Raw genomic sequence first — 18,751 nt, 5'->3', positions numbered from 1 at the left:
GAGTTACATGCTATGATTTTCTCTTACAGTTTATTAATTAATTTCAAGAATCTTTGTTTTGTACTTTATCCATGTCATCATCATCTGTTTACCAAAAAAATTGGAAATCTTACATTGTGTAGTACAATTCTTGACTGTCCTTTGTTTAAGATTGTTATTTGTTTTGTTAACTTTATTGTGTAATATCTTCAGAAAAGCTATACTTTGGTAGTAATACTTTCTGTGTTTTTATGTGCCAGAGATGATACTAGGCTTTTTTTTTTTGACTGTCGGGAAGTTTGAATCTTTAATCTATTAAGTCAACATGTGTTGAGTTTTTGGAAATACGAACCTTTTCTCAGGTTATTTTTAGCCCTTGTTCTTTTTATCCTTTAGCATTTCAAGTAGGTGAAGCACCATACTAGCTTTATCTTTTGGAGAGATTGAATCCTCCCATGAACTGTAAAGTCCCTCTGGGTTTCCCTAGGAGTTCATATTTAGTTTTGGGTTTTGAGATGATGCATTAGGTAGGTTTTGGGGAAGGAATCATTGCAGATACCTACCCAGCCCACTAATAAACATGATCTTATGTAATTTGCAGAACTCATTTTAATTTGGAATTTCTGGGATTTCTCTCTTTAATTCTAAGCATTCCAACTGTGAAACTGATGCTTTCAAAGTTTTTGTAAGAGAAGACATACTTCACTGCAACATCTGTTTGATTACATAACACACATTGATTAAAGTACAGGAATAGTGTTTATTTTTAGCAACTGCAGTAGTCTTGAGAAAAGTCTGCCTTTAGCAATTATTTGTATTACAATCTTCAGAAATCAGGATTGAGTTGGTTGCTCTGTATTCATATAATGCTTTGAATGTAGATAAATGGTCAATAAATACACGGATGAATTTATATCATGAAATACAATTCTTTTTTCTTAGTCATAACTGAAGTATTTAGACATAAAAGGAATATAATTTCTTGCTTATTGGTAATAACTTTGTAAGTTGAGTAAAAACATGAAAAAATTGAAATTTTAATTCTCTTTTCAAATGGGGAAGGGTAAAATAGAAATGTATTTTATATTCTAAGTCTTAAGAGTCATTAGGATGAAATGTGCAATTTTTTATAGTGAATGCAAGGCATGATAGAATGTAATTTGTCTTGGTTTTGACATTCTGGGCCACTGTCTATCAGAATTTATCTGTATTACTTGACATTGCCCAATTCGTCCTATACTCTGGGATAATGTTTTAGCTTTACTTCTTAAGTTTGAATATAGTTTGTTCTTATTTAGTTTAATTATTTTACCCAGGGGACAGCTATTAGTTAAAAAAAAAAATGTTTGGAATATACAGTTCTTTTGGTGGTTTTATTCAGTACTAATTTGAAATTGTGAGTGACTCTTGGTCATGCTTTATTTATGCAGAATATCCTCCGAATCCTAAATCTAGAGCTCCAAGGATGCTGGTCATTAAGAAAGGTAATACAAAAGACTTACAGCTGTCTGGATTCCCAGTAGTAGGAAATCTTCAGTCACAGCCAGTTAAGAATGGAACTGGTCCAAGTGTTTATAAAGGTTTAGTCCCTAAACCTGCTGCTCCACCTACAAAAGTAAGTTCTAAATTACCACAAATGTAAGTTTTGAGTTGATACCAAATTATGTACTAGAGGGGAAAATGTTAAAGAATTTAAAGTGTGTATAGAGGTACTTCATGGGGTGCTGAGTTCTAGGTGGCAAGAGTGGACCCATATGTGCTCTTAATTATCTTTGATGTGGTGTGTGTGTTTCTATTGTTTAGTAGTAGTAAGTGAAACTTATAATTTCTTTTCTTGCTAGATGTATTGGTGATGTATTAATGATAATATATAACGTTGTTTTAACTGGTGCTCAGTTTTAGGTTTTGAAAACTTAAATGTTTATGTAGCTTTGGAAAAAATAGCAATTTAGTTATCTAAATGCTCAGTTTTAATTTTATTTGTAGAAAAAGAAAGGGACAGAGAACTATGTAGGAATAATGCAGTGTGATACAAAAATAATTGTTTTTATGAGTCTAGTGTAGTCATTTTTGTTTTATAATAGTCACTGTTTTTGTCTTTCTCCTATAGCCTGTTTTTGATAGCCATTAATGTTTGTGTGTGTTTCTTTAGCCTACACAATGGAAAAGCCAGACAAAAGAAAATAAAGTTGGAACTTCTTTCCCTCATGAATCTACATATGGTGTTGGCAACTTTAATGCTTTTAAATCAACTGCCAAGAATTTTAGTCCATCAACAAATTCAGTGAAAGAGGTATGGCATTAAAAATTACTCTTGAGGAATGTAACATTTTAATCATGATAATTTAACAAAGATTAAAAGTTAGAAATTCATTAAATGAATACATTAAAATAAGATAGTTTCATTCCTTCAGAAACTGGATGCATATACTTCATTTGTTAACCAGTTTGCACTTTGGGAAAGTAGGAATCATTTAAATATTCAAAATGAAAATTCCCAGCTGGGTGTGGTAGCCCATGCCTATAATCCCAACACTTTGGGAAGGGGGACAGGAGGATCACTTGGGCCCAGGTATTTGAGACCAGCCTGGGCAATGCAGTGAAACCCCGTCTCTACTTTAAAAAAAGAAATGCATCGTTGGTTCCAGATCTTGGGAGGCCGAGGTGGGAGGAACACCTGAGTCTCGGAATGTCAAGGATGCAGCAAGCTGTGATGGTGCCACTGTACTCCAGTCTGGGTAACAGAGCGAGATCCTGTCTCAAAAAGGGGGGGGGGGTTGGGGAGGAATTTCCAAACATCTAAAAAACATAAAGAATAATTTTTTGAGGGGTGGTGGGAGGGATAGCGTCTCTGTTGCTCAGGCTGGAGAACAATGGTTCACTTGTGGCTCACTGCAGTCTCGATCTCCTGGGCTTAAGCAATCCCCCCATCTCAGCCTCCTGATCCTCTAGGACTACAGGTGCTTGCCACTGGGCTGGCTAATTTTCTACTTTTTGTAGAGATGAAGGTCTTTCTATGTTGTCCAGGCTGGTCTCAAACTCCTGGAATCAAGTGATCCTCTCTCCTCAGCTTCTCAAAGTTGCTGGAATTACGGGCATGAGCCACCACACCTGGACCAAGAGTAATTTTAAAGAAAATAATTATGAAGATTGCAATGTTATTTGATACTTGTGATAGTTATGCTGTAGGAGTGAACTTAATAATAAGGATTTGTATTGTATAATGTCTTTTGGGGATGATGGATACTTTATTAGTGTTAACATTGAAGCGAGGAGAGAGGAGGAACAAGAGAGAAAGGTGTGTATTGTTATGGTACTGACTGAATACCTGGAGTTCAGTATTTCTTTCTCATTTGATCAAGCTTTTGAAACTCCAGAACAGAGGGTTCCCTGACCAGTCTAGTGTTAAAGGACACCCGGAATATTTATATTATTATACCTGAAATTGCTTTGGGTACCATATTGGAACATCATAACCCCTCATATACTACTTTTTATTTATGATCTCAGACACGGAATTTTTGAACTTTGAGGGAAGGACTAGCACTCCTAGCTGGTTAATTCTGCTGAGATTAGTTATAATATACAAACATTAATGCCAGCAAGTAAGCATTATTATGGTTTGTTTCTGTGACTAATAATTCCTGTGACACAGAGTTCTAACTTTGTTTCTCTTCCACTGTCAAAACACCAAAGAACCAAAAACAAAAGGATTCTCTCTTTCTCCTCCCCTCCCTGCCCTCTCACAAACATCTTTCCAGGTGAGATCCACTCTGATAAACCCTATATATGTGTATAAATAATTATAAAATAGATCTTATTGGAGCTGTTACTGAACTCTAGAACTCTGATTAACACAGTTTGAAAAGTTGCTCTTTTGTGTATTATAAAAAAATTTAAATAATTCTAGGATGTATTTATAAAATAATGATGCCTAATTTAAAATCGTATTTCTGAGTATTATCAGACCTTCATTGTTTGTGGGATAAGAAAATTCTTTTGTTGACTCATTCAGTAGGGGAAAAAATAGGAATAGAAAGAACTAGACTTTCACATGGACAATCAATTTTGTTTTGTGAATAAATGTAAAATAGGAAGCTGTGGTAGTAGTGAATTTTATGCTTACATTGATTCCTTGACTACATATTTATCATTATTTTTGAATTTCCTCTTAGTGTAATCGTTCAAATTCCTCTTCTCCTGTTGATAAACTTAATCAGCAGCCTCGTCTAACCAAACTGACACGAATGCGCACTGATAAGAAGAGTGAATTTTTGAAAGCACTGAAAAGAGACAGAGTAGAAGAGGAACATGAAGATGAAAGCCGTGCTGGCTCAGAGAAGGTAATTTAATTTATAGCAATATGTGATACTGATATGTCATTGAAATACTTGAGCATGTATTTGGACCTTGGAATACATTAGAATCATCTCCTTGGAAAGAAGATTGGAAATCCATTTGCATAAATAATGACTTATCCTCTCCCCTCGACTGCCCCTTGTTTGTTTGAGATGAAGTCTCACTCTGTCACCCAAGCTGGAGTGCAATGGCGTATCTTGGCCTACTGCAACCTCTGCTTCCCAGGTTCAAGCGATTCTTGCACCTCAGCCTTCCCAGTAGCTGGGACTACAGGCATGTGTCACCAGGCCTGGCTAATTTTTGTATTTTTTGTAGAGACGATGTTTCACCATGTTGGCCAGACTGCTCTTGAACTTTTGACCTCAGGTGATCCGCCTGCCTCGGCCTCCCAAAGTGTTGGGATTACAGGCATGAGCCACCGTGCCTGGCTGTGACTTCCTTTCTAAAGTAGATTTGCTTCATTCTGTAGTACCTATGGAAAAGTAAATTTAAAAAACATTCTTGTTTATCTCTGTTTTCTTTTGCTTCTCCCATCTTGTCTGCCTTCATGCTTTTAAAGTTTTGTCATTGTTGTATACCTATGAATACTTAGGGCAAGAAAGCTTTGGATATCCATCCCAGCTTAGTTTTCCATTTCTAAACTTAATAATTAAAAGTATTACATTGATTGATGGATTGAGATAAAGTTTCACTCTTGTCGCCCAGGCTGGAGTGCAATGGCATGATCTTGGCTCACTGCAACCTTTACCTCCTGGGTTAAAGCAATTCTTCTGCCTCCACCTCCCAAGCAGCTGGGACTACAGGCATTGTCACCATGCCCAGCTAATTTTTTTTGTATTTTTAGTAGAGATGGGGTTTCACCATTTTGGCCAGGCTGGTTTCGAACTCCTGACCTCAGGTGATCTGCCCACCTCGGCCTCCCAAAGTGGCTTACAGGCGTCACTGTGCCTGGCCACGGTTATATATTTTCAATGGAAGCTTAGTTAGGAAAAAGTTTTTAATAACTGTATTCTTTAGAACTCATTCTTTTTTTTTTTTTTTTTTGAACCCTCTAAAAAATCAGGATGACGACTCATTTAATTTACATAACAGCAATAGTACTCACCAAGAAAGGGATATAAACCGAAACTTCGATGAAAATGAAATTCCTCAAGAGAATGGCAATGCCTCGGTGATTTCCCAACAGATCATTCGATCTTCAACCTTCCCACAAACTGATGTTCTTTCAAGTTCGCTTGAGGCAGAACACAGGCTAGTATTCGTTTTTACTTTTTCCTCAACATTTTCTGTATTCGGGATTTCTATATAGAGTTTTTGTTTGATTTAACAGGTTTATTGAGATATATCTTATGACAAAAATTTCATCCATTTGATGTACAGATGATATTTTAATATATTCAAAGTAGCCCTTTGTTCATTTGCATTTACTTTTCATTTGCACTCTATCCTAGGTAGCTCCTCTTCTTTTTCTTTCTATAGATTTGCCTTGTATGGGTATTTTATATAGGTAGTAAAATATAGTATGTGATGTTTGATGTCTAGCTGCTTTCACTAAATATAATATTTTCAAGATTTATTTGCATTGTAAGTACATGTCAGTACTATGGGTTTTTTTAAGTTATTGAATAGTATATTGTATGACTATACTGCTTTTTTGTTCATCAGTTGATGAATATCAGTTGTTTCACCTCTTTTTTTAAACAATAGGCTCTAGTCCAATATAATCTACTCTGACTGTTTTGGATAATGCTGCTGTGAACATTCATATATAAGTTCTTGTGTGGATACGTTTTTATTTCTGTTGGGTAGATACCTAGGAGTTGAATTGTTGGGGCTTATGTTAGCTCTGTGTTTCACATTTTTAGAAACTGCCAAACTATTTTCTAAAATGACTGTCATTTTACTTCCTCATTAGCAATTTCTCTATATTCGTACCAGCATTTGGTACCATCTATCTTTGATTACAGTCTTCTAGTGGGTATGAAGTATGATTTCTTTTTATAGTTTTTAGTGTACATTTCCCTAATGACTAATAGTGTTTAATATCTTTTTATGTGCTTGTTTGCCATTTATCCTCTTTTGGGAGAAATACCTATTTAAATACTTTGCCCATTTAAAAATTACTTTTTCTTATTACTAAGTTGTAAGAGTTCTTTATATATTTGCAAATAAGTCTCTTATGTATATGATTGGCAGATAATTTCTCCCATTTTGTGAGTTTTTCATTCTCTCAGTAGTGCAACCACCTCCTACCCACAGGTGCCTTTTGAAATGAGGTCTTTCTATGTTGCCCAGACTGGAGTAATCCTCCTTAGTAACTGGGATTACAGGCTTGTACCACCACACTCAGCTTCAGTGGTGCACTTTGAAGGGCAGAAAGTTTTAATTTTGATGAAGTACAGTTCATTATTTTTTTCCTTGTATGGTTTATGCATGTTTTCTGGATGATGTGAGGTAGGAGTCCAAATTTATTCTTTCTCATGTGTTTCCCACATGGATAGCTAATTGTCCCAGTATGTGATTTATTTTTTGAGACAGTGTCTCACTCTGTCATCCAGGCTGAATGGAGTGCAGTGGTGCCTTATCAGCTTACTGTAATCCTGGCCTCCCAGACTCAAGTGATCCCTCCACCTCAGCCTCCCAAGTAGCTGGGACCACTGGTGTGTACCACCATACCCAGCTCATTTTGTGTTTTTTTTGTAGAGATGAACATTTTGCCGTGTTCCGTAGGCTAGCCTCAAACTCCTGAGTGGAAGTGATCCTCCTGCCTTGCCCTCCCAAAGTGCTAGGTGTATAGGCATGAACCATAGTACCCAGCCTGTGGTTTAGTTTTTATTGTAAACGTTTTTTGTTTGTTTGTTTGTTTGAAATGGAGTTTAGCTCTTGTTGCCCAAGCTGGAGTGCAATGGCTTGGTCTTGGCTCACTGCAACCTCTGCCTCCTGGGTTCAAGTGATTCTCCTGCCTTAGCCTCCCAAGTAGCTGGGACTTAGAGGCATGCACAACCATACCCAGCTAACTTTTGTATTTTTAGTAGAGACGGGGTTTCACCACGTTGACCTGGATGGTCTTGATCTCATGACCTCGTGATTTGCCCGCCTTTCCTCTCAAAGTGCTGGGATTACAGGCATGAGTTACCGTGCCCAGCCAAGGCCAGACATTTTGTCCATTTTGTTCACTACTGTATCTAGCACCTAGAATGGTGCTTGGCACATTACTTTGCTTAAATTTGTTAAATGAATGAGTGAAGTAAACATTGCAGTATTTTTCTACCTGTTTTGTAAATCTGTACTTATTTTGAGGGAATTTTTTTTTTTTTTGAGACGGAGTTTCGCTCTTGTTACCCAGGCTGGAGTGCAATGGCGCAATCTCGGCTCACCGCAACCTCCGCCCCCTGGGTTCAGGCAATTCTCCTGCCTCAGCCTCCTGAGTAGCTAGGATTACAAGCACGCGCCACCATGCCCAGCTAATTTTTTGCATTTTTAGTAGAGACGGGGTTTCACCATGTTGACAGAAATGGTCTCAATCTCTTGACCTCGTGATCCACCCGCCTCGGCCTCCCAAAGTGCTGGGATTACAGGCTTGAGTCACTGCGCCCAGCTGCTGGGAATATTTTGCTTTTGCTTTTTATTTCCAATTTTTTCAAATGCTTAATAGTTTAGTTTATATTTCTACTGCCAAAAGTTATACTCACCCCATTAAAAAAAAGTATGAGGTCTCACTGTGTTTATTAGGCTGGTCTCAAACTCCTGGAGTCAAGTGATACTCCTGCCTCGGCCTCTAGAGTGCTGAGATTAGAGACATGAGCCACCTGGCTAGATCTTCTCACATTCTTTTCTTTTTTTTGAGGCAGGGTCTTATTCCTTTGTCTAGCCTGGAGTGCAGTGACGCAGTGATGGTTCACTGATACTGCTCAAGTGATGGTCCCTCCTCAGCCATTTGAATAGCTGGGGCTATGGGTGCATACCCACCATGCCTGGCTAACTTTTTTTGTAGAGACGGGGTTACGCCATGTTGCCTAGGCTGATCTCAAACTCTTGGGCTCAAGCAATCCTCCTGGCTCAGCCTCCCAAAGTTCTGGGATTAAAGCCAACATGACCAGCCCTTCTCCCTCCCCGCTTTTTTTTTTTTCTTAGATCGGTTCAGAATAAATCCTTTATCCTTCTGTCTTTAATCATACATTATATTATCTGTGTGATCATTTTTGTTCCCCTTCTCCAAATCATGTACTGTTTTGCTTCTTAAATGTAACCGTAACTACTGTATGTGAATTTTTAGGTATTTGTTTTAATTTTGTAGGGTGGGTGTGGTGGCTCATGCCTGCAAACCCAGCACTTTGGGAGGCCAAGGTGGGTGGGTTACTTGAGGTTAGAAGTTTGAGAGCAGCCTGGCCAACATGGTGAAACCCTGTCTTTACTAACAATACAAAAATTAGCTGGGTATGGTGAGACGCATGCCTGTAATACCAGCTATTCAGATGGCTGAGGTAGAAGAATCACCTGAACCCAGGAGGCAGAGGCTGCAGTGAGCCGAGATCGTGCCACTGCACTCTAGCCTGGGCAACGGAGTGAGACTGTCTCAAAAAAAAAAAAAAAAAACAAAAAAAAAAAAAAGAAAGAAAGAAAAATTGTAATCTTCGTATTTTTATATTTGGACTTAATTTTCTCCTAAAATAATTTATTGGGTTGTTGATAAATGCACTTGAAAATTAATTTAGCTAGACTAATTTATAACTAACTTAACCAGATATTTATAAATTCACTTGTTTAGATAAAATATAATTTCTTACTGTACATTTAATGTGAATGGATGAATAAGTAACGACCCTATTCTTATTGCCTCCTAAATTATGGAACTTCAGGTTACCACATAATAAGTTTATGACTTGTGACTGATAGGCTGAGTGATGGCTGAAATATCAAATACAGAAAAAAATTAGTAAACATGAATTCTTTTTTAAAAAGATTAACAGTAATTGAAATTTCAGGATGATTTCATCATTCTATGAGTCAAATACAGAAAAAATTTAGTAAACGTGAATTCTTTTTTTAAAAAGATTAACAGTAATTGAAATTTCAGAATGATTTTGTCATTCTGTGAATCATCTTGTTTCTCCCCATCCCCCATTTGAATCCACTATTCTATAGTATGGATATAAATTGTGAAACTATTTTTCTGTATCAAGGTTTATGTGTGTTCACGTCCTCTCTCTTTTGTCTCCTTTTCTCTTCCCTTCCTCTCTCTTCCTCTTTTGTCCCCGTCCCCTCTTCCCCCTTATTCCAAATAATGCTGTTATCAGAAGAGAAAAGAAAAGTATAAGTTTATATTCTCGAATATATGTATAAATGTGTAGGTAACAGTTTACTAGGAGTGAATTTCATTGGTCAAATGACATACGTATTTAAAATAATCGGTTACATACAAAAACATTCTGGTAATTGGCACTCTCACCAGTGATCGTTGAAACAATTCTAGTAACACAATTGGTAGAAAAGAAAAAGGCCTGTGTGTAGAAAGCAGAGTAATACACAAATCAGATATTCTAGTGATAGTAAAAGATGAGTTACCGCTTAGGGAGGTAGAGATTAGACAATGAAAGAATACAGTTACAAGAGGTTTTAACCCACAGAATCTATTCATTAAGGCCATAGTGAGAAAGTTGACACCTGATATCTTCATATTTCCCTTCAGTACTTAGTAGCAAAAAACAGTTGGCTTATACCTTTAGAAAATATTTATTACAGCCTCTAATAGACATATTGAATGTTTTAACTATTTTACTTTTTAGTCTGCAGAGCAGAATTTAGTGCAGGAAGCATTTTGGTGGCTTCTTGTTTCATTCAAGAAGACTTAGGAAAGAGAGACTTTAGTTTCATAACTTAACAGAATTTGGTTCTCTGTGACTACTAACAGGAGAAAATGGAGAGGATGAGATTTAGAAACTAAGGCAAATCAAGATGAAAACATCTGGCTGGGCACTGTGGCTCACACCTCTATCCCAGCACTTTGGGAGGCTGAGGCATGTGGGTCACTTGAGGCCAGGAGTGTGAGACCAGACTGGCCAACATGGTGAAACACCATCTCCACTAAAAATTCAAAAATTAGCCAGGCTTGGTGGTGTGTGTCTGTATTTTCAGCTACTGAAGAGGCTGAGGCACAAGAATCTCTAGAACCCAGAAGGTGGAAGTTATGGTGAGCTGAGATCGTGTTACTGCGCTTTCTAGCCTGGACGACAGAGCAAGACTCCATCTCAAAAAATAAAAAAGACCAAAACATCCTAAATTGGAGTAAGCTCTAGAGTGAGGGAGAGAAACCCATACTGCATGAAGAGATGATATCAGTGATAACCTACTTGATTATTAATTTTTTTGAGACTTTATGGATTATTTTGTCTTTTTGAAAGAATGGATACTTCTCTTTATTTAGGTTACTCTGAAAGTTTTTAACCAAGTTTTTTGCCCCCCCCCATCTATTCCTGTTTTGTTATAAAATAAGGCAATCATATTTATATATTTAATTTATTATATCTAATCTAAATTAGATAATGAAATTTTATAACAAAATGTATATTTTAGGGGAAAAAACTTGGTTAAAGAGAGAGAGTTAGTTATGCATAGGAATACCATTAGTATGAACATGAAGATGAAGGGGACAGACGATAAGAACATTTTGTTATTTGCCAAGAATAGAATAAAATTGTGGATTCAATATTTCAGATTTGGTAGCAGCTAGTTGGAATAGAGGGATCGTTTTGAAGAAATATTGCACATGCTGAAAAAGATCCTAAGACAATAAAGGGAGGAAGTCAAGGTGTTGATACGGAACTGTTTTTATTTAAATTTCTTAGCTTGAGTTTTCTTGATGTTTAAGTAGAATATGTGTTTGTAAATGTTTCAAAGACATATATGAATACCTTTTCCCCCATTCTAAAGAGAGTTCATGGCTTTTAGATTTTAGGGTTTTTTTTTTCCATGTCAAAATGCAATGATATTTCTTTTCCATTGCTTTATATTTTCTGTAAACTTTAATTGTGATTTCTTAAGTTATATACATATAAATACTAATATTAGTTGAATTTAACAATCATGGGACAGTGATAGGCTTTTTAAAGATCATTATTTTCCAACATTAAAATACGAAATACTCATTTTTAATGTCAAGTTTTAGCAACTTTATCAGGGTATTGAGGGTAGCCTCAACATCAAAGGGATATAGTTGTCAGCTTGTTTAAGCAAGCACCAAATGAATTAGTGGAAATAAATGCCAAAGAAATTCAGTGGGTTTAGGGATAGAGATCGTTATGACTTGGGTACCAGTAAGAGGTTTCTTTCTTTCCTTCCTTCCTTTTTCCTTTTTTTCTTTTCTTCCTTTCCTTTCCTTCTTTCCCTCCCTCCATCCTTCCTTTCCTTTCTTCCTCTCACCCACTCATATAAATATTTATTTTTTAAAGACGTGGTTTCATTATATTGCCCAGGCTGGTCTTGAACTCCTAGTGTCAAGCAATCCTCCTGCCTTGGCCTCTTGAATTGCTGGGATTAGCATGAACCATCATGCCTGGCCCTAGTCAGAAAGTTTTACTTTGGACCTAAATTAAATCGTGAAGGGGTTAGACACAAATAAGGGCAAGGGTGTTAGATAGTATTTTGGAAAAAGAAGGGATGTGAAGACATGGTTAGAGTGGTGTATTACTTAGTTTGTTTTGAGGGTGTTGAGTGGAATATTTTGACAGGAGTAGGCAGTTTACTTACTGAAGTTAAAGATCATATTGAAAAGGCAGGACTTAGAAGAGTATATAAGTATAAGAGATACTTATATAAGAGATCTCTTATACTTGGCTTGTGGTAGTGTAGAAACTGTGGCCTAGGTCTTCTAACTTCTAATCCTAGATTTTCTCTACTGAGGAATTTGTATTTGTGACCATGGCACAAACACAATTAAGGAGTTTGTTCTCTAGAAAATGAGAAGACACTGAAATATTTATCAAAGGATGGTAATTATGAAACAGGTATCAGGATGATTTGGCAATAGTTTGAAGGAGAGTGGGAAAGAATAATTTAAATGAAAAAGCAAAGTACAGATGAGTGTTACAGTAATATAGTCAGTCATGCATTGCTTAATGATAGGGATATATTCTGATAAATGTGTTGTTAGGTGATTTTTGTCATGGTGTGAAACTCATAGAGTGTACTTACACAAACTAGATGGTATAACCTACATACCTAGGCTATATGGTATAGACTGTTAATTCTAGACTGCAAACCTGTATAGCATGTTACTGTACTGAATATTGTACATTATTTGTAATTATAATGCATTGGTATGTATTTTTATATCTAAGCATATCTAAAAATATACAGAAGTACAGTAAAAAAATGGCATTACAATCTCATGGGATTATGCATCATATGTGCAGTTATCTGACTGAAATGTAAATATGTGGCACATGTTTGCATATTTATGGGGGAAAGTGAAACACCCAAATTATTTGTTTTTATTTTTATTATTTTTTTGTAGAAATGGGGTCTCACTTTGTTGCTCAGGCTGGTCTTACTCATGGGCTCAAGCGATCCTCCCACCTTGGTTTCTTAAAGAGACTGGAATTACAGGCATGAGCCGCCCTGACTGGTTAGATTATTTTGAAAGCTATTTCAGGAACAGTTAAAAGCTACAGCCTCTGGTGGAGAATTGGAAGTACTTGCATTCTGTTATATTCTCTTTCATAATAGTTCATAATTTTTTCCACCTGTGTTATTGCTTAGTTACCATTCAGTTTAAAAGTAAAACAGGTAAAAGTTTGGATCCAGCAAAAGAGCAGTTACATTGTTTGGCTAGTCTAGTATATTCTCTGTGTCAGGTGTCAGTGAATAGAAATGCTATTCCAAAATGAGGCCATCCAGATTAAAGAGTAAAGACAGTGCATTGGAAGAAGTTGTGGCAATGGAAGAAGAAATGATTGATGCTGACTGTGACATTCTGGTTCAGAAGCAACAAGGTGCTGTGCAATACATACTAATTTGGGAGGCAGAAAACCAAAATTCTGTTTCTCTTTGCCATCAAGTAGGCATCACATTTTACTTATGTGATCTTCAGTCTTCATCTGTAAAATGTGAATATCATGTTATGTTTTATTCAGGGTCTCAGATATTATGAGAGACTCTTTGAAAAAAGGCATAAAAGTCTGCAAGGGGGCTGAGTGCGGCGGCTCACACCTGTAATCTCACCACTTTGGGAGGCTGAGGCAGGTGGATCACAAGGTCAGGAGTTTAAGACCAGCCTGGCCAAGATAGTGAAACCCCATCTCTACTAAAAATACAAAAAATTGGCTGGGTGTGGTGGTTACTTGCCTGTAATCCCAGGTACTCGGGAGGCTGAGGCAGAGAATTGCTTAAACCCAGGTGGTGAAGGTTGCAGTGAGCTGAGATCGTGCCACTGTACTCCAGCCTGGGTGACAGAGTGAGACTCCATCTCAAAAAAAAAAAAAAAAAAAAAAGAAAAGTCTATAAGCCACTAATGTGTAACAGGCACAAATTAAAGATGAGCAGGTGTAAATAAGAGGGGAATTAAAAGTTTGTGGAACAATGTAATTAAGTGATAAAACCAAAAAATATTAACTGTTTCTCAGCATAACTCCATCAAATTCAAGACTCCTTTTCAAGCAATGATACCAGTCATTTAGATCATCCCTGAAGAACTGAGGGCCCTGGCAATTTAACCATGTCAGTGCTGTCTTTTTTACACTAACTGAAGAAAAATGGGCCCCCTCTAAAACTTGTTTTAAGATTAGGAAACTGGGAAGTCAGAAGGAGCCAAAGTTGGACTGAAAGGTTCATGTCTAATGATTTATTGAAACTTTGCAGAAGTGTCCTTGTTTGATGAGAGGAATGAGTAGGAGTATTGTTGTGGTTAAGGACTCTCTGGTGAGGCTTTTTTAGGCATTTTTCTGCTAAAACTTTAGCTTTTCTTCTCAAAACGCTCATACTCTTTTGCTTTGAGTGGATCACTTCCACTTCTTGGTAGCTAGTGCTTTGATTGTGATTTGTCTTCTGGATCATACTGGTAAAATCATGTGCAGTTCTTTGAAGAAATGTCGCAGAATCTTGATTCCAGTTGTTTAAACTTTCCATTGAAAGCTCTGTTTTTGTCTGCAGATGACCTGGGCACATATTGAGTGGAAAGTTTGCTCAACTTTAATTTTTCAGTCAGAATTATGTAAGCCGAACCAAGTGAGATGTCTTGTCTGTGGTGTTGGCTATTTCTGTTGTTAACATTGGTCCTCTTCAGTTGGGATATTAACAAGATTAAATTTTTCCTTGCCAGTCAATCTCGATGGTCTACTGCTGCTTCTTTGAGGTCTTCATCTTCAGAATTACCTCATCTTTTCTTAAAATTGGTTATCTATTTGAAATTGCTGGTTTCTTTGGGGTATTGTCCCCATAAACTTTTCATAAAGCATCAACGATTTCACCATTCTTCTACCCAAGTTTCACCATCAATTTGATGTTTGTTCTTGCTTCGATTTGGCAGAATTCATGTTGATCTGATAGGGGCTTTTCTTAAACTGATGTCTTTTTACCCTTTATGATGCCTTAAACTAGATCTACCACAAGTTAGCACAAATTTTTTTTGGTGCAGAATTTTTTCTTGAAATTCTTTTATAATTTTTCCATGATACACATTTTTAAATGAACTTTTTGAAGACTCCTCCTAGGAGTAACAGAAGTACTTAGGGATTTCATTTTTAAGAAACAAACGCTTTCATGTCAATATAAGATATATGGCCATATAAGAAACAAGCTTGGAGGTTTCCCAGTCAAATGCAGTTTGTATTGCTCCAGTGTTTATGATTACCCAAGTAGAAAACCTAATGAGTAACCAGAAATACGGTGGATTTTGGTGGTACTGAAGAAAAGAGAAAGGGGTATTGCTGTTACTTTTAGTGTAAGAATTTAGCATACTTGCTTCAGGTCTGTTACAAGTGTCCAGCCTGAGAAGAGCCTTTGACATCAAAGATTAAGCAGTCAAGGAGTTCATTCTAATTTTACTATCAAAGTTTATTAGACTTAATCTTACCTGTTTATTCATATTCAGAAAGATATTCAAAACCTGAGCTCAAAAATCCTTTTGATGTGTCTTGGAGACTTTGTATAATGGATCTTGGGTCATGTTTTCTTATACCTAATATAAATGAAACTGTCCTGCTCAGGGTAAGCTTTAAATTAAACTTAATATCCTCTCCTTTTCAGATTGTTAAAGGAAATGGGCTGGCAGGAAGACAGTGAAAATGATGAAACATGTGCTCCCTTAACTGAGGATGAAATGAGAGAATTCCAAGTTATTAGTGAACAGGTAAGAAAACCTAAATCATACAATTTCACTTTTAAATTGCCCTCATTTAGAACAACATAGTTATATGTAAGCATGGAGTGAGGAAGATTATAAAATTTTTATTTAGGAATTTATCACAATAGGTCAGAATTGCCTTTTAAAATAAAAAAAAAAAAAAAAAGAGACAGGCTTTTGCTGTGTTGTCCAGCTGGCCTCTAGAACTCCTGGGTGCCAGGTGTTCCTCTGGAGTAGCTGGGACTACAGGCACGAACTACTGTGCCTGATTGAATTATTTTTACAGGTCTGCAATAGTGACTTTAAACTGTTGAGTGTGCATAGGAATTAGTGTAAGTGATGTCCATGATAGTAATTTTCCAGACCTTTTGTGTTTTGTTTTGGCTTGTGTGTGTGTGTGTGTGTGTGTTTGGGTCGGGAGGAGCAAGAGTGATAAGAAGTAGAGTGTGTTAGTAGCTTCCTGAAGTATCTTTACCTTTTATCCTTTTCTTGCACAAGAGCATTTCATATTCTAAAACATCTTGCTTAATGTCTCCCTAGTTACCTTTCTGAAAGAGTAATAGGGAATGTTTGTTAGAGCATTAGGAAGTTGAAATGTTTTTTCCAAATCCATCATTTTATTTATTTATTTATTTAGGTCTTTTTTGTTTGTTTGTTTTCTTTTTTTTTGGTTTGTTTATTTTATTTTATTTATTTAAAGAGTTGGTGTCTCACTCTGTCATCCAGGCTGGGGTGCAGTGACCAATCGTAGCTCATTGCATCCTCAAACTTACGGGCTCAAGCAAACTCTTGCCTCAGCTTCCTGAGTAGTGGGGACTACTGGCTTGTGCCTCTACTCTGGGCTTATTTTCTATCTTTAAATCATTTCTAATTTGAGCCAACTATCTTTTTTTCCTCTTTGATGATCTTTTAACCGAATTCTTACTACCAACTAACCTTTTAGTTATGATCTCTCATTTTCAGAACTGTATTTTTTCTAGTATCTATATCTCTGGTTAAGAGGTTATTTTGTAACTTTGTATACCTCATTCTACTTTACAGACTGTGAATAAAGCAGATTGTGGGGTGTATTAATTTAGGTCAGAATAATAAAAGTAACAGATATAGCTTAATGGTTTCTGATTTTATTCTGTGCAGTCCCTGAAGGTATTTATTAGTTTTCACTTGAGGTAATAAAAATGGGGAAAAGTTTAGTACCTTAATCAGTGTGACAATTACTACTCATATCTACTTTGTCTGGATCCAGAATGTTTTTTGGAAATATCATTACTTGTGAAATTTTTGGGATATGATACAATTTTATTATCTTTATGCTTATATTTAATTATTACAGTAGGTTTGCAACTCTTGAGGGATAATTTATTTTGCTTTTAACATTTTAGTTACAGAAGAATGGTCTTAGAAAAAATGGTATTTTGAAAAATGGCCTGATCTGTGACTTCAAGTTTGGACCCTGGAAGAACAGCACTTTCAAACCCACAGTTGAGAATGATGACACAGAAACAAGTAGCAGTGACACATCAGATGACGACGATGTGTGAAAGATTTCCTAACAGCTTTAGAAATCTTAGTGTGATACATCTCTCATACAGTTTGGGGTGAATTGTAAAAATGAAGAACTATAATTTATGTAGTGAAATACCCCATTAGAAGAGGATTTTTTGGGGGACTTCAATATGAAGAAAACCAAGAATGTTTTGTTGGGCTGTGTTGAACATTATTTCTTTGTAAATGAATGTTGTAGGAATGAGGACTTTGGTTGGTCCAGCATTGACTTTCTTCATCACTGCAACATTTCTCTGACTAGCAATGTGACGATGTAACAAATGAGATTTTCTCATTTAATAATAAAAAATTGTGTAATGTTTTGCAAAGCTTCTGTCTTAAAATGTCCAGGTCTTAAGAAAAAAGGCAGCTTACACTGTTTTGCTTGCAGAGTCTTACCTTTTTCGTACAATGGAAATCCTCAAGCCACCTTTGTGTGGTCCCCCTCTCCTCCCGTCACAAAAAAAACAGAAAAACAAAAAACCAAAAAGGAAAATGTAGCATGTTGGCTAAAACTGGAGCAAAGTGCACTAAAACAATTTCCTGAACTCAGCTGTTGTACTATTCACCTTTTAAAACATAATGCTCTTTAGCCATTTGTAGTCCAGTAAATGTCACAGGAAAGACTTGCCACATTTTCTTCCAAATTTTAAGAGGTGATTTTCAAAAGCTTTATTTGGGTATGTTGTCAGACCAGGGTTTTCAGAGTTGATGATGGAAAAGAGTCTTGTGGGAAAACTTATTTTGATAAATTATTACACATGCAGAAAAACTGATCACACTGACTGGATCTGTCCACATGGAAAATAAACTCGATTTTCAGAATATTGTTGTTTAGTGTTCAAGGTATTGTTTCTAAATATAAACACACTCTAAACATGATGCATTCACTTGTTGAAGTCATACTTTTCAAAGTAATACCTTATTAAAGAAGGTGATTACTTTCTGAGGTTAGAAAAGGAAAGCTAAGCCTTTTCATTATCAAATATACAAGTTTATTAAATGAATGACTGTTAACCAGCTATTTTCATTTGCACATTAATTTTGGAATTATTTCTGTTTTGCTGCTGACTGAAAGGATATTTTGGCTCTGTGTATATTTGTATTTTAATTTTTCTGGTTTTGTTTACCCTCATTTGCTTTTAGCTCTCCCTCATGTTTAAATATATTCTAATTGTAAAGAGCATTGTCTTAGGGCAAACATGTTTGAGGTTTTATGTCAGATTTAATCCTAAGTGTTTGTTGTTTTTTAAAATGGTGTTTTCGCAGATGGCTGCAGTGTTTTTTTGCTATTTCTACTTAAATACCCTACCCGGACTCCCCACCTTTCACCAGAAGCTGTATTTTTTTGTTCCCTCTGAGACTGGTGGTGATGGGGAAATTAAAACAAAAACAACACACTAGCACACTCCCACAAAACTTGAGGAAGTGTTAGAATGGTAATAAAATATTAAATACACCTTATTCTTAAAATAAGCTTTTACTATATAATTTGCCACAATTCAATCTAATCAGCTAAAGTTAAATGTA

General features: G+C 36.2%; 1 protein-coding gene across 23 annotated transcripts in view; it reads left to right on the top strand.

Moving 5' to 3' along the window:
- The window catches only part of GPBP1 (GC-rich promoter binding protein 1), a 72,653-nt gene extending 54,607 nt beyond the window's left edge, over window positions 1–18,046 (top strand). For all 23 annotated transcript variants that reach the window (XM_078365921.1, XM_078365912.1, XM_054252244.2 and 20 more), the window contains 6 exons: window positions 1,410–1,594; window positions 2,132–2,272; window positions 4,155–4,322; window positions 5,402–5,589; window positions 15,580–15,682; window positions 17,059–18,046. In XM_078365921.1, coding sequence (XP_078222047.1) covers window positions 1,445–1,594; window positions 2,132–2,272; window positions 4,155–4,322; window positions 5,402–5,589; window positions 15,580–15,682; window positions 17,059–17,217 — 909 coding nt within the window. In that variant the 5' untranslated portion in view covers window positions 1,410–1,444 and the 3' untranslated portion in view covers window positions 17,218–18,046. The remainder of the gene's footprint in view (window positions 1–1,409; window positions 1,595–2,131; window positions 2,273–4,154; window positions 4,323–5,401; window positions 5,590–15,579; window positions 15,683–17,058) is intronic.
- The last annotated feature ends 705 nt before the right edge of the window (window positions 18,047–18,751 follow it).

Source organism: Callithrix jacchus, chromosome 2 (assembly GCF_049354715.1).
Source record: "Callithrix jacchus isolate 240 chromosome 2, calJac240_pri, whole genome shotgun sequence".
Classification (NCBI taxonomy): Eukaryota; Metazoa; Chordata; class Mammalia; order Primates; family Cebidae; genus Callithrix; species Callithrix jacchus.
This window is presented reverse-complemented; position numbering and strand designations above follow the sequence as displayed.